The 13758-nt window shown below is 37.6% G+C and overlaps 1 protein-coding gene and 1 non-coding gene across 3 annotated transcripts; one reads left to right on the top strand and one right to left on the bottom strand.

Moving 5' to 3' along the window:
- Positions 1 to 2147: 2147 nt before the first annotated feature.
- Positions 2148 to 9638, bottom strand: LOC111326617 (glycine N-acyltransferase). The gene is made up of 5 exons (XR_015999679.1): positions 9468 to 9638; positions 8052 to 8171; positions 4504 to 4621; positions 4301 to 4424; positions 2148 to 4013 (listed from the first exon to the last, which is right to left on the bottom strand). It is a non-coding gene; the product is annotated as a glycine N-acyltransferase (transcript).
- On the top strand, positions 9614 to 13580 carry LOC111326618 (ribosomal RNA small subunit methyltransferase NEP1). 2 transcript variants are annotated; one of them, XM_022930654.2, is made up of 7 exons: positions 9614 to 9771; positions 9902 to 10003; positions 10954 to 11095; positions 11363 to 11421; positions 11956 to 12007; positions 12500 to 12597; positions 12866 to 13580. In XM_022930654.2, the coding sequence occupies exons 1-7, from the start codon at positions 9652 to 9654 to the stop codon at positions 12977 to 12979; spliced, it is 687 nt and encodes a 228-aa protein (XP_022786389.1). In that variant the 5' UTR covers positions 9614 to 9651; the 3' UTR covers positions 12980 to 13580. The 2 variants fall into 2 exon arrangements, with proteins under 2 accessions (XP_022786389.1, XP_088612148.1); XM_088756022.1 differs by lacking the exon at positions 9902 to 10003 and having other exon boundaries at positions 9622 to 9771.
- The last annotated feature ends 178 nt before the right edge of the window (positions 13581 to 13758 follow it).

The following is a 13758-nucleotide window of genomic DNA, read 5'->3' on the forward strand; positions in this document are numbered from 1 at the left end:
GGAAATTTAAGAGTTTTAACTCTGATCACTTTCGTAACGATATAGGTCAACAGGATTGGAGTAGCATCGAAAGCTATTCTGATCCTAATTTAATGTGGGCTGCATGGAAAGAACTATTCCTGGAATGTGTAAACAAGCATGCCCCACTTCATGTAAAACGGGCGCGCGCCTCAAAGTCACCTTGGATTACACCTTACTTAAAGAAACGAATGCATGACAGAGATATCCTTAAATTGAAAGCATCGCGTTCTAAGGATGCTAATGACTGGCTACAATTTAAAAAATGTCGCGACCTAGTTAATAACGAAATCAAAAAAGCAAAAGAGCTCTTTTATAAAAGAGCATTAGATGAAAACGAAGGCAATTCGCGCCAGACATGGAGGATTGTAAATGAGCTCATGTCGAGGAAAACTAGTAATTGTTCCATAAAAGAAATCAAAAGCAACGGTAACTCTATTTACGGCCCTCCTGAGCTGGCCGATACCTTCAACAATCACTTTTCTTCTATTGGACCCAAGCTTGCTAGCCAGATTTATTCTAATAATGGTCCATCACACCTACGTTACCTTGAGGGAACTGACAAACGTTTTGAGTTAAAATGTATTAATCCTTCTAAAGTGTTCTCACTTTTGTCTAAGCTTTGTAAATCGAAAGCCACAGGCTTAGATATGATATCTTCGCGACTATTTAGGGAGTGCGCCGATCTGATAGCTGATCCATTGTGTTCTATTTTTAATCAGTCCATCAGATCAGGTGTTTTCCCTCAGGAATGGAAATGCGCAAAGGTTATCCCACTTTTCAAAGAGGGAGATCACTCCGACTTAAACATTTATCGCCCAATTTCTATCGTCCCTATAGTAGCTAAGGTGTTTGAGCGTATCATTTACGACCAGGTTTACGGTTATCTCACTGAAAACAATTTGATTTCCAGCCAGCAATCTGGCTTTCGTTCGCTCCATTCAACTGTTACTGCCTTGTTGGAGGCCACAAACAATTGGGCCTTCAACATTGATAAAGGCAGTATAAATGCAGTTGTTTTTCTCGACCTAAAAAAGGCTTTTGATACCGTTGACCATACAATTCTTATGTCTAAATTATTCGAATATGGTATCCGCGGTATCGCTTATGAATGGTTTAGCTCATACCTAGATAATCGCCATCAACAATGTTTTGTAAATGGTTCGCTCTCAATTAGTCAAGTTCTCACTTGTGGAATTCCGCAAGGAACAATTCTAGGACCTTTGCTTTTTGTTCTCTACATAAATGATCTTCCTAATTGCCTGTCTAATTCAGTTGCACGTATGTATGCCGACGATACTCACCTGACCTTTGCCAGTAACAACATAGAAATGATCAATGATGTTATGAATCACGACCTATCCAATGTTAACACATGGCTCACTGCAAACAAATTGACTCTAAATTCATCTTAAACTGAATTCTTGTTAATTGGATCGCGGCAAAGGATAGGTACCTACGATACTTCCCCTAAACTAATCATAGGTGGTGACATAATTAAACAAGTTAGCTTAGTCAAATCTCTGGGTGTACATATAGACGAAAACCTTTCATGGAATATGCACATTGAAAAAATAGCCAAGAAAATCGCATCGGGCATTGGAGCAATTAAACGTTGTAGGCCTTTTGTTAATCGAACCACGCTTGAGTCCGTTTTCAATTTCTTAGTTCAACCGTACTTTAATTACTGCAGCGAGGTCTGGGGGCATTGTAACAAGGGTCTTTCGAATAAGCTCCAAAAGTTGCAAAACCGGGCTGCCCGTATTCTGACCTTCTCCAGTTAGGACAAAAGCGCTGATCCTCTTTTTGTGCAACTTAACTGGAGACGGTTAGATACTCAGCGACAAATACAAGTGGCCACCATGGTCTATAAATCTATACATGGTCTTGCGCCCGACTATCTTGGTTCTCTTTTCACTAAATATGATCCTCCATATAATCTAAGGAACTCTGAAAACAAACTAGCTGTTCCATTGCCCCGCACCAATTTCCTGAAAAATAGCTTTAGCTATAACGGTGCGGTTATCTGGAATAGCTTGTCCCCTGAATTGCGGCAAGCAAAATCACTTCAATCCTTCCGAAATGGTTGTCGCAATTTCTTCGTCTGAATCGACAAAACACACACGGCATCTATGTAAAGCAGAATTTCTTTATTTTTTTCTATTTCACTTTTAAATTTTAGATCATGTTTATATAGATTAAAATAGATTGTAACTGTAATAATAGATTGTAACTGTAATAATAGATTGTAATAATATTATCATTTTATCTGATAGATTTACCGTGTCTAAATAAAAATAAAGTTCAAGTTCAAGTTCGAGAATTCAAAAAGCAAAAATCCAAAGGTACAATGGTCGATAACTTAGACTGCAATGGATCCGGACGAATACAAATTAAGTTGTGCCTATTGACATCTAAAGGGCGTGATTCACAGATTTGTAACGTTGAAGTGGCATTTTGAAAATTTAATGAAACGTGGTAATGACGACGACCAGAACACATCACAGGAATCCTAAGACCATTTCCCGCTGATTTTTGTTTCTTCGACCTTCCAGCAAGCTTCCCCCGGTATCTCAAAAGATTCATAGCTTTTAACTTCCCCAGAAATGCAGGCGAACAATAGTGCTTACTCCAATGACGAAGAGACAGTTTCTCTCGTAAGATATGCACGAAGGTTGATAATGCTTCAGATGTCTCAGGTCAAGTCCACGAACATTGTAAGAGCTTGTAGTAAAATGGGCCGTATTATTCAACGAAGAACAACAAGGACCAGGATTTCTTTCAACGTCAAAACAGATAGTTACATCAGAGGAAGGCAGGAAGAGGCACACGAAGCCGCGTTTGTTCCAGCTAACGCCGGATCGGTCGACTTGGGTTGTAGCTCGGAATATCTCTGGGGAAGTTAAACCTCGGTATCCAACGGAAGGCTGGTTATAAAGCATGTTCCTTAGCAGTACCGACATGGTGAAATAAACTTAAAAAACCAGAACACAGCAGCAGAATTAGACACAAATTGCGGAGAGCAAAATTCGTGGCTGCCATCATGGCGCCTGTCACAACGCTTCCAAATAGTCTTTCGTTCATCATGAAAGCTTTGTGTACATTTAGCATTGAAGTCCTTTGTGCTGTTAGAGTTGGCATGAGATAGAATAGAATTTGCTTTTGAATAGACAACTAACTTATTTGGAGTCGATAAGTTTCACAATATGTTCGCGATATCTCTCAAAATCAAATGCCCTTTCCGAAAACGCTCGACATCTTTTAGTGTGGCCATACCGCAAACGGTGTGTGCATTTGTGAGCGACTTGAGCATATTTAAAGACACTGAGGGTACTTAAAGACACTGAATCCGTATCTTAAAATAGTGAACAGCAAAGCGAAATGAAGCGACTACCGACTAAAGCACGATGTCGATCTCACGTGACAGCTGTTGATCACGTGATTCAGTAGTTTGACCACGTGACTGCGTTTTGTGGTTGACGAAGAAAAAGGAAAATAATAACGAAGGCGAAACCTAATCTCGCCATTCCTATGGAACCGTGAGGAATTAGTGGAAAATCATCGATCTCATTGCCCTGTACACCTATCTTTAGGATGTATTTAAAAACGCTACGTAATCACTTGGGAAAATTTTAAGTCCCATTTTACAAAAAAGTTGTTTGGAGTTTTTATTCTCTTCTTCTATGAAGCAGAATACTGTACTTCCTTGATCCAAAAGGGTTTTAGCAAGATGGTAGACGACAGCCATGGCCAATCCACCTCTTCTGTGACATTCTAATGTATGGAGCATTGAAATGCAGCCATATTGCGAAATCAACCCCCATGAGACAAGCTTGTCAGTGTCTTGACAATACACCCCAGCAGTAACTGAGTGGGAAATCAAGTTTTTAAATATCTTCAAAGAATTAGGGTTGCCCCCAAATTTCCAGCTTCCATCAATTAGGACTGCATCTTGAAGCCTCAAAGGGGCTATGAAGTAACCAGGTGGACATTCACTAGAAGATAACACTTCAATTAAAGTTTGCATTGATACACTTGAATGCTGTAACTCAGTGTCACAAATCAAACAAATAATTATTAGAAGTTGCCCCACCCTTGCGCATGTCCCATGAATGACATTCAATCAGTTTTAAATTGAAGTTGTAAACAGAAATAGAGCTACCAAAGAAAACTCATGGGCACATGCCAACTTTTTATGCTCACATCAGCTTAACTTCTTAACAAAAAAATTATCAATGCAAATAATAACAAATAAACTACTTATGCTTCTCTTTCAACTCACTGTTTTTCTAAGTTAGTGACATCAATCAATGCAGCGATATATGGGAGTGCTTTAAGAGTGACTTGAAGTCCACTTCCATTCAATTTAGTGATCTCATTTCCTATATCTAAACATCTGGGGTCACCTGCAACAAAGGAAATACCCAATTAAGGGCATTGATAAATACTGTCTTCTCTGTAAATGTTAAAATAGGCTGGTCATACCCACAAGTATTTCTGGTGAGGATGTAAACCTGCTGAGATGACTTCTATCCAGTGTCATTTTCAGCTTCTCTCTGGAACAACTTGCGAAAATTACAGATGGAGGAATTCTACAATCAATCTGAATTAAGAAAAAATATATACGTATACTAAAATTCATAGTTAGTATACCACTTGCTCCTAGATGTTGTCAAGATGGTGACATTTATAGGTCATTATGATTTGACTTAATTTACATTTGCAGTAATGGCAACAAGAGACTAAAGGAACACCTTATGGCAAAAGTTAATAGATCTCCACATGGCCTGGGGCTGAAACATCTACTTCCTCAAAAAGGGAGATGAATACTAATGAAATTGTTTCTGTTCCCTCTAAAATGTGTAGGTTTCAAATGATTATGATGACGATGATGATGACTTTCTTTAAACTCGGATGAAAATGAGGCTTGTTAGGCCTCTAGCATTAGAGATGCTAATATACCGAGGGGAAAATATATGAATATAAATTACAGAGTAATAAGTTCTTACTACAACATTTAGTGATAAAAACGAGGGATAAAGAATATGAACGACGTTTCGACCGCTCCACGGTCATTTTCAAGTTGGAGTTCATGAGTAAATTTCCGCATATATACCATTCCTGAAACAATGGAATGAAGGTAAAAGCTAAGTATTTACATATAAACAATAGAGCTAATAACTAATAATAAAGTGCAAAAATGAAGTGTAAATAAGCGGTGAAAAAGATAAAAATTAATGATTAATATGAAGTGTTAAGCAAACAGCTTCGCGCGAATAGAATCACTCTGTTTGTTCAGTTTTGGCTAAAGGTCCCGAATATAAAACACTCCTAAAATCAAACAATCGAACTTAAAGTTCTTTGCGATTTCACATGGTTCGATTCCATGTTATCTTACATGGTTGCCGATTACCGATCGTTTATGCTCCTCCACACGTTGATGTAGGCGTCGGCTTGTAAAGCCGACATAATCTGTATCGTACAGATCACACTTAAAGAGATATACAACGTTTTGTTGGTTGACAATTGGAGGTTTAAGTTCCTTAGCTTTAAGCTCATCTTTGATCTTGCGGCTTCAGTGTAAAGACAGGATGTAAGGTAAAGTCTGTTTACGAGCCTAGTGGCCCATTAGGCCGGTGCTTGACTCCGGTTTCTGTAGCATGAAGCTACTAGGAGTATTTCTACTCCCCCCTGGATGGGATGCCAGTCCATCGCAGGGTTACTCCCAGCATTAAATTGCCGATACCCATTTAAACACCTGGGTGAAGAAAGGCACTGTGAGAGTAAAGTGTCTTGCCTAAGAACACAACACAATGTCCCGGCCGGGGCTCGAACCCGGACCACTCGATCCGGAGTCGAGTGCATCAACCATGAGGCCACCGCGCCTCCACTAAAGACAGGATGTACTTCGTTATTTATCTTCCGGCTGAGATCACTAAGTTGTTCGCGTAGTTTGTTTGCTGATCTCTGATCCTTGAAGGGCAGGGGTATCCTAACGGGAATTTTAACTGCTTGTTGCGGGGGACGCGTGCTCTTCATCACCTTCAATTCAACAAAAGACCTGATGTGTTTTGCATGAGGGGCTCTGGGTAATGCAAACGTGTGAAGATCTCCTTTTAGTAACAACAAACATATGAAACATATGAGTGAACTGCGGTTATGAGACGCATATAAGAACGATCCTTCGCAGTAAAGCACTATTTGAGCAATAGTGGAAATCAGACCTGAAAAAAAAAAAATTTCAGGCCTGTACGGGATTCGAACCACTGACCTCTGCGATACTAGTGCAGCGCTCTACCAATTGAGCTAACAAGCCAACTGGGAGCAGGCCATCAAATTAATTCGATATAAACCCGTAGATGATAAATCGAACAACAACAAACATATGAAACATATGAGTGAACTGCGGTTATGAGACGTATATAAGAACGATCCTTCGCAGTAAAGCACTATTTGAGCAATAGTGGAAATCAGACCTGAAAAAAAAATTTCAGGCCTGTACGGGATTCGAACCACTGGTCAGTGGTTCGAATCCCGTACAGGCCTGAAATTTTTTTCAGGTCTGATTTCCACTATTGCTCAAATAGTGCTTTACTGCGAAGGATCGTTCTTATATACGTCTCATAACCGCAGTTCACTCATATGTTTCATATGTTTGTTGTTGTTCGATTTATCATCTACGGGTTTATATCGAATTAATTTGATGGCTTGCTCCCAGTTGGCTTGTTAGCTCAATTGGTAGAGCGCTGCACTAGTATCGCAGAGGTCAGTGGTTCGAATCCCGTACAGGCCTGAAATTTTTTTCAGGTCTGATTTCCACTATTGCTCAAATAGTGCTTTACTGCGAAGGATCGTTCTTATATACGTCTCATAACCGCAGTTCACTCATATGTTTCATATGTTTGTTGTTGTTCGATTTATCATCTACGGGTTTATATCGAATTAATTTGATGGCCTGCTCCCAGTTGGCTTGTTAGCTCAATTGGTAGAGCGCTGCACTAGTATCGCAGAGGTCAGTGGTTCAAATCCCGTACAGGCCTGAAATTTTTTTCAGGTCTGATTTCCACTATTGCTCAAATAGTGCTTTACTGCGAAGGATCGTTCTTATATACATCTCCTTTTAGTGTTCGCCTTCTCGATGAAATGACCGTGGAGCGGTCGAAACGTCGTTCATATTTTTTATCGCTCGTTTTTATCACTAAATAAATTACAGAGTTTAAAAATTATTATAAGCCTAAATATAAATAATGATAAAAAATTACAAATTACTTAGTTTTCTTATCTCATTCCTGAAAGGGCCAAATCCGGCCATTAATCTTAGCTTATCAGGTAATGCATTCCAAGCCTTAGCAGCAATGTAAGAAGTCGATTTAAGGCCGTAAGTTGCGGTCTTAGCTTCAGGTAAAACAAGTTTGTTTTTGCCCCTAAGATTTTTCTTATTTTCTCTTACTTGAAATAAAGATTGAATATACTGAGGCAAATTGAGGGCCTTAAAAATTATTAAAAGCATATCTTGTTTCCGTCTGCAACTTGATGAGTAACCAATCTTATAACATAGACTATCATATCCGTTGGAAAAGTCATTAAACACGTATCTAAGGGCCCTCTCGTGTAATCTCTCTAATCGGTCTATCTTCTTTGAGACAGCTATTCCAAATGGAACTACAATAAGTAAAGTGAGGCATGATAAATGCCCTATATATACGTATCTTTGACGAAAACGAAAGAATGTGTTTGAATCGATTAAGTACATCAATTTGTTTACTTACTTCCTTCATTAACTTAGATATATGACTCTTAAAATTTAACTTATTGTCATTTACAACCCCAAAGAGTTCCACATTATCAGTCGTGGTGATGATGACAGTGCTTACATGTTCAAGTAAAATATAAGTAAAGTATGAGTAAGTAAAGTATGAGTAAGTAAAGTATGGGTAAGTAAAGTACTAGTAAGTAAAGTATGAGTAAGTAAAGTATGAGTAAATAAAGTATGAGTAAAATAAAAAGCACCAAAAACAGAGGAAGGTTCTCACCAATGCTTGATAAGCTATATTTTCAAATATTACTAGGTCAGGGTCAGGCCAATGGCTTACATAGATGCGACCACTTGTTACCTCTGGACTTTGCTTCATTTGCTCAAGGCATCCCAATATCTAAAACAAGACAACTAAAACTCACAAATAACAAAACAAAAGCTTAAAATAAATATAGGATACTTCTGCTCAACCAATAAACAAATTGACCGTTTTCATAATTAATCTACAAAAAAGTAAACAGTCTCTAAAATGTTTTGGATTCATTTTGATCTAAACTATGACAAAAACAGATTAACAAGTTATGGCTGCATATTGATCAATTTAAAAAAAGATAGATCTCCCCAGGAGTATTTGGCCTGCATCTCCGAAGGCAGCGTGGTTGAGTGGTTAGTGTGTTGGACCTGTGATCCAGTGCTCCTGGGTTCAAGTCCCGCCCTGGCCACTACCTGGATTTGTTTCAGGGTAGCCCTGAGTTTCAAACCCTCGGCCATGCTTGTAATATAGCCAACTGGTTTGCCTTTGGCCAGTTGGGATTCTTAACAATGTTATTTTCAATTTGAATTGTTTGTTTCAGTTGTTTGGTGGAAAACCTGTAAACTAGCTTCTGGCTAAGTGTTTCTCCACATTAAAAACTGTTTATTTTTTTATCATTATTATTATTTTATTACATAGCTGAGGACTATTGGTTGCCACACCAACTATTGTCTATCGCCTTATTTTAATGAATTCATGACAAAGAATGTCAGTATCAATTCTTGATTGCTTGCATGATTTTTTTTAATGAAAATCTGGAGCACTGACCACATAGGCATAGTAAAAGTGTAACTACTTGATGCTTTCCTGTAGTTGTTCTTAATAGTTCCTTAACTACTTCAGTTGAGGTATTACCAAAATATATTTCCATGCTTAAAAAAAAGAAAAAATTCAGGATTCTAGTATGAAAGCAATCTATGCCCTTTGTAACAGCTTTTTGCCAAGGGCAGGGGTTTCATTAAGGGCCAGGCACCGGGCAAAGTGACCGGTTGTGAGGACGACTTTGCCCACCTGATTTGACCATCTGGAGGAAAGTTTATCTTATAAAGAAGTTCAGTTCAAAGAGTTTTGCCCGCCTGTGAATACCAGTTGCCCTCCTGCAGAAAACATTAATGAAACCCCAGCAAGGGTGAGGGCAGGAGTAATGCACCAGTCAAAGTAGACTCAAATCCTCCCCACCCTGGGACGGTGGGTGGGGATTGGTTTTGAATAGCGAAAAAACTTGAAAAATGCCTCTCCGTGTGGAGAAAATTTTAAAGGAAAGGAGACAAAATAACCCACCCCTTAAGGCATTTTAAGCTGTTACTCAATGTGAGTTTATTCCTTAAATAATGTAATTCGCTATTAACGTAATTTTACTTCTGGAAAGAGAGAGATTACCGCTAACGATCGTGGAATTTCCTTTCTGAGTGATTTAATGAGTTCGGGAAAACATTTCAGGGAAAGTTCTTTCAGGGATCCGCCACAGAATGTTTCGTCCTCCATGTTGTCTAGTCCCTCTCCTTTTCTTAACTCATTAATATACATGGTAACCAAGCCTTCGTATTGCATTACACGTGTAGTTATGGCGGACGAAGGGAACGAGTTTGAAAGGCCGCGGAAAATTCCTAAAACACTGAAAGAAAAGGACTCTGGAAAACGGCTTATTGTTATTCTAGAAAATGCGTCACTTGAGACAGTTAAGGCAAGGACAGAATATTGATATTAGTTCGACTGCAAGGAACAAAGTTAAGTTTAATAGGCTCAGGTTTGAACAGCTGTGTGGTTTATGTGGTATTCTGTACTTACATGCGATACGTTCTTTCTACCCGTAGAATGGAAAAAATTTCGAGTTACTCAATTGTGACAAACATAAAAGTATAATGCGGAAAAATAAGAAAGATCCAGCAACAGCTAGACCAGACATAGCTCACCAAGTAAGAATTATGTTACCAATAGTGCAAGTCAGATCTTTCAATTTATCTTGCCAGGGTTTTTTAACCTCATGCATAATCATGAGAGATATTTTCCAAAACCTTGGAAGTTTCCTTGAAACCAGGAATGAATTTTTACCCTTTCAGTATGTAAATGAAGACCAAAACTAAGCCACAGGTAAACCAATGGATAACAATATGGACAATCTTTTTAAGGCTGGTTTTAGTGATTCGCTCTGACAAAGGGCTGACGCTCGAAACGTCAGCTTTTTTATTTGTTACGGTAATCCAACTTACAATTTCAACTTAGTTGATCTAACCAAATTACCAGGTTTTAGTGTGGTAATGAGTTGGTACACTATAGCTTGACTCTGCTGTGGCAGACATGTTTACCATAACTTGTAGGATAATGATCTTTGCAGTAAGGAGTACTACTTGGGCAGTAGTGAAAATAAGACCTGGGGTTTGAACCCATGGCCTCTGCAATACCAGTGTAGTTTAAAACTAAACCTGTGAGAAAAATTTTTCTCAGGTCTTATTTTCACTACTGCTCAAGTAGTGCTCCTTACTGCAAAGATTGTTCTCCTATGTGTTTCTTTAACCATAGTTCAATATATGAGTTTCATATATTCTTAGCATTTGACTCATCATTTCATGGGTCATTACGAATCACCATAATGGCCAGCTCCCAGTTGGCTTGTTAGCTCAGTTGGTAGAGCACTGCACCGGTGTCGCAGAGGTCATGGGTTCGAATCCTGTACAGGCCTGAATTTTTTTCAGGCCTTATTTTCACTACTGCTCAAGGAGTGCTCCTTACTGTGAAGATCATTGTCCTATGCGTTTCTTTAACCGCAGTTCAATATATAATTTTCATATATTCTTAGCTTATCTTTACCATAAGATTGACTCTTAACTATTTTTTCTTTAATTGATTTTAATGTGTGTCTCACCAGTGTTTGCTGATGTTACTGGACAGTCCACTGAACAAAGCAGGTCTTTTACAAGTCTACATTCATACAGAGAGAAATGTCCTTATTGAGATTAACCCCCATACCAGAATACCAAGGACATTTGACCGCTTTTGTGGCCTTATGGGTAGGTAACACGCAGTCTTGATAATGAACTATTGATGAGCCTACTGAAATAGCCAAGAATATTTATTTGTGGTATTGCATAAATGGCCTCTATACAGCTAAGTACTGGATCTTTGGTGTTTGTGTAAGAGTTCTAATTATCATTTTGGTATCATTATCATTATTGAAGTCAAATAAACTAAAAGCCTATTTGCAGAAGGATGATATGTTTTTGATTATGTAATTATATCATAGCTCCACTGATTGTATGCAATGTCTTTTCATTTAGTTCAGTTATTGCACAAACTTAGTATTCATGCCTCTGATGGTCCGCAAAAGTTGCTCAAGGTGAGATTTTCCCTGCATTTCATTGGGAACATATTTATTAGTAATATGACTAAGAGACTTGCTGTGAACAAGGTATCTGTTGACTTATTGGATTGTTGGAATGATGTGCACTGGGTGTCTAATCCCTGTCTGTGTTAAGTTGTCCATGTGTCCTGCATGAGACACTGGACACATGCACACACCATATTCAATCCTAGAGTGAAGTGAGCATCATAGTCCAGCTAAGATCTTTAACAGACTGGCTGGTTCCCTTGTCTCACACAATACTTGTCAGATAAGCTCCAGTTGTGAAAACTAGCGATGTAGCAATACACTGAAGATCACACCTGAATTTCGGAACTCATTTGTGCATGTAAGAAGAGAAATTAGACTACATGTAATGGGGTTTTTGGTGGTTATCTGTTTATTTAGAAACCTACACCCTTTAAATAATAGAGTAGGTAACTGTAACTTTTGAGGACAAACTTAGTTTTGGGCATTTTTTTAAAAGCAAATCAGTAAGTGGAGAATAAAAATTATTATTGTTATTATTAGGTTATCAAGAATCCTGTGACTGATCATTTGCCAACTGGCTGTAGGAAAGTGGGTGAGTAACTGGAATCATCTGATAATACTTGGTCCTGCCAAGCTGTGTCTTCACTTCTTTTATTTGTTTTGATTTCGGGTGAAAATTATGTGAATTTCATACTATGCATGTACGTCATGCTAGGTGTATGAATGTCGATGTTGTTACATTTACTTCACAACTTGATTATGCTTTGATTATCTTCTAACATTTACTGAATTAGTGGGATCTAGTGAACATGGCAGCTACTCTTTGTTTTTGGTAAGCTGTCTGTACATTTTGCTTGTAGTATGGGACTGGCACACATACCCATCTACAATCCTAAAGTGAAGCAAATTATGTAGTCTAGCTACAAATTTTTAGTAAAAGAGACTGGTTGGTTCCTTTACCTCACTGCATTGTAACAATAGAATTACTGATTCTTTATTTCATTACTATGTATTTTAAAGGTACCAACCTTCAGTTATATTACCAGTAATTGAAACAAAATATTGATTTGTCATTTCTTTTCAGGAACATCTTTTCATTCTGATAATCTTGTGAAGTTAAAGGATGTCATACCTAAAGAAGAGCCCATTGTGTTAGTTGTTGGAGCCATGGCACATGGCTCGGTAAGATTTTAACGAAAGAGACGTAAACCACTGAGACAATAAAAAATCTTAATAATATACCCAATTCATAGGTATTTCGTGATCTCTGATGGTTAAGTTCTTTTTTTTCCTCCTTTCTTTATTATGTCTCTTGTGGTCAGGTTTGCTCACATCATGTCAATTTATGATTGGCACCTTCAAATAAATGATTTTCCTAAACACAATTTTTTTTTTTCTGTAGCTACTTCATGCTCTACCTTTGACATTCATTGAAAATTTTATTCTGCAGATTGATGTCTCTTATGTGGAAGAAACTGTGGCAATAAGTCAATACCCATTATCAGGAGCTTTAACTTGTGCAAAAATCTGCACTGCTTTTGAAGAGGCATGGGGAGTGGTGTGACATGATTTTTTTTTTTTTTTAAATGGTTCAATAAAGTCAACCTTGAGGAGTTTAGAGGAACTGTTTTGAGAGCAGAAGCCCTAAAGAAATTTCAAGGAGCACCTTGTTTTTGTTTCAATGCAATATGAAAATGTTTTTTTTTTTGGTTGAATGGTTAGTGTATTGCTTTATCCAGTACCATCCTTTTTAATTCAGGACAAAACCATGTTTATGCAAGTGAGCTCCGGAAACATTTTCAAAACAAATTTTACATACACTTTAAGTTTTCTCAGAGAAGATAAACCAGAGACTCTTCTCTCAAAGGGCAAGTAACAATTGTTTATAAAGAAAGATACTTTTTATAAATATGAAAATCTGTAGATTGTTTCTTTTTTTTTTCCTTGGGATAATTGAATAAAATGAGATAAATGTTATATTGAAAAATAATTGTGAAAATTGTGAGTTGTATACAACTTAATTTTATCAATTTTATATTGTTTGTATATAGTTTTTCTTATTATTATAATTATTAGGTTAGTTTACGTAGTAGGTGTTCCCAATTAGTTTTTACTTGTAAAAACTAGAACGATTGATACGTTAATAAAGTTATTCATTCATTCATTCATTCATAACACTGAAATGAGTCGAACCTGAAGGCGTGACACAATAATCCTTGAGCTACGCAACTCGATAGTCCTGGAAACTGTTTCAAAAAGCACTATTCCTACTGCCAGATGTTATTTTCTCTTGGTTACAAGGTTAAGGTGCTTTTTACTTAATAACAAAATTAAACAAATATC

Source organism: Stylophora pistillata, chromosome 4, assembly GCF_964205215.1.
Source record: "Stylophora pistillata chromosome 4, jaStyPist1.2, whole genome shotgun sequence".
NCBI classification, from domain to species: domain Eukaryota; kingdom Metazoa; phylum Cnidaria; class Anthozoa; order Scleractinia; family Pocilloporidae; genus Stylophora; species Stylophora pistillata.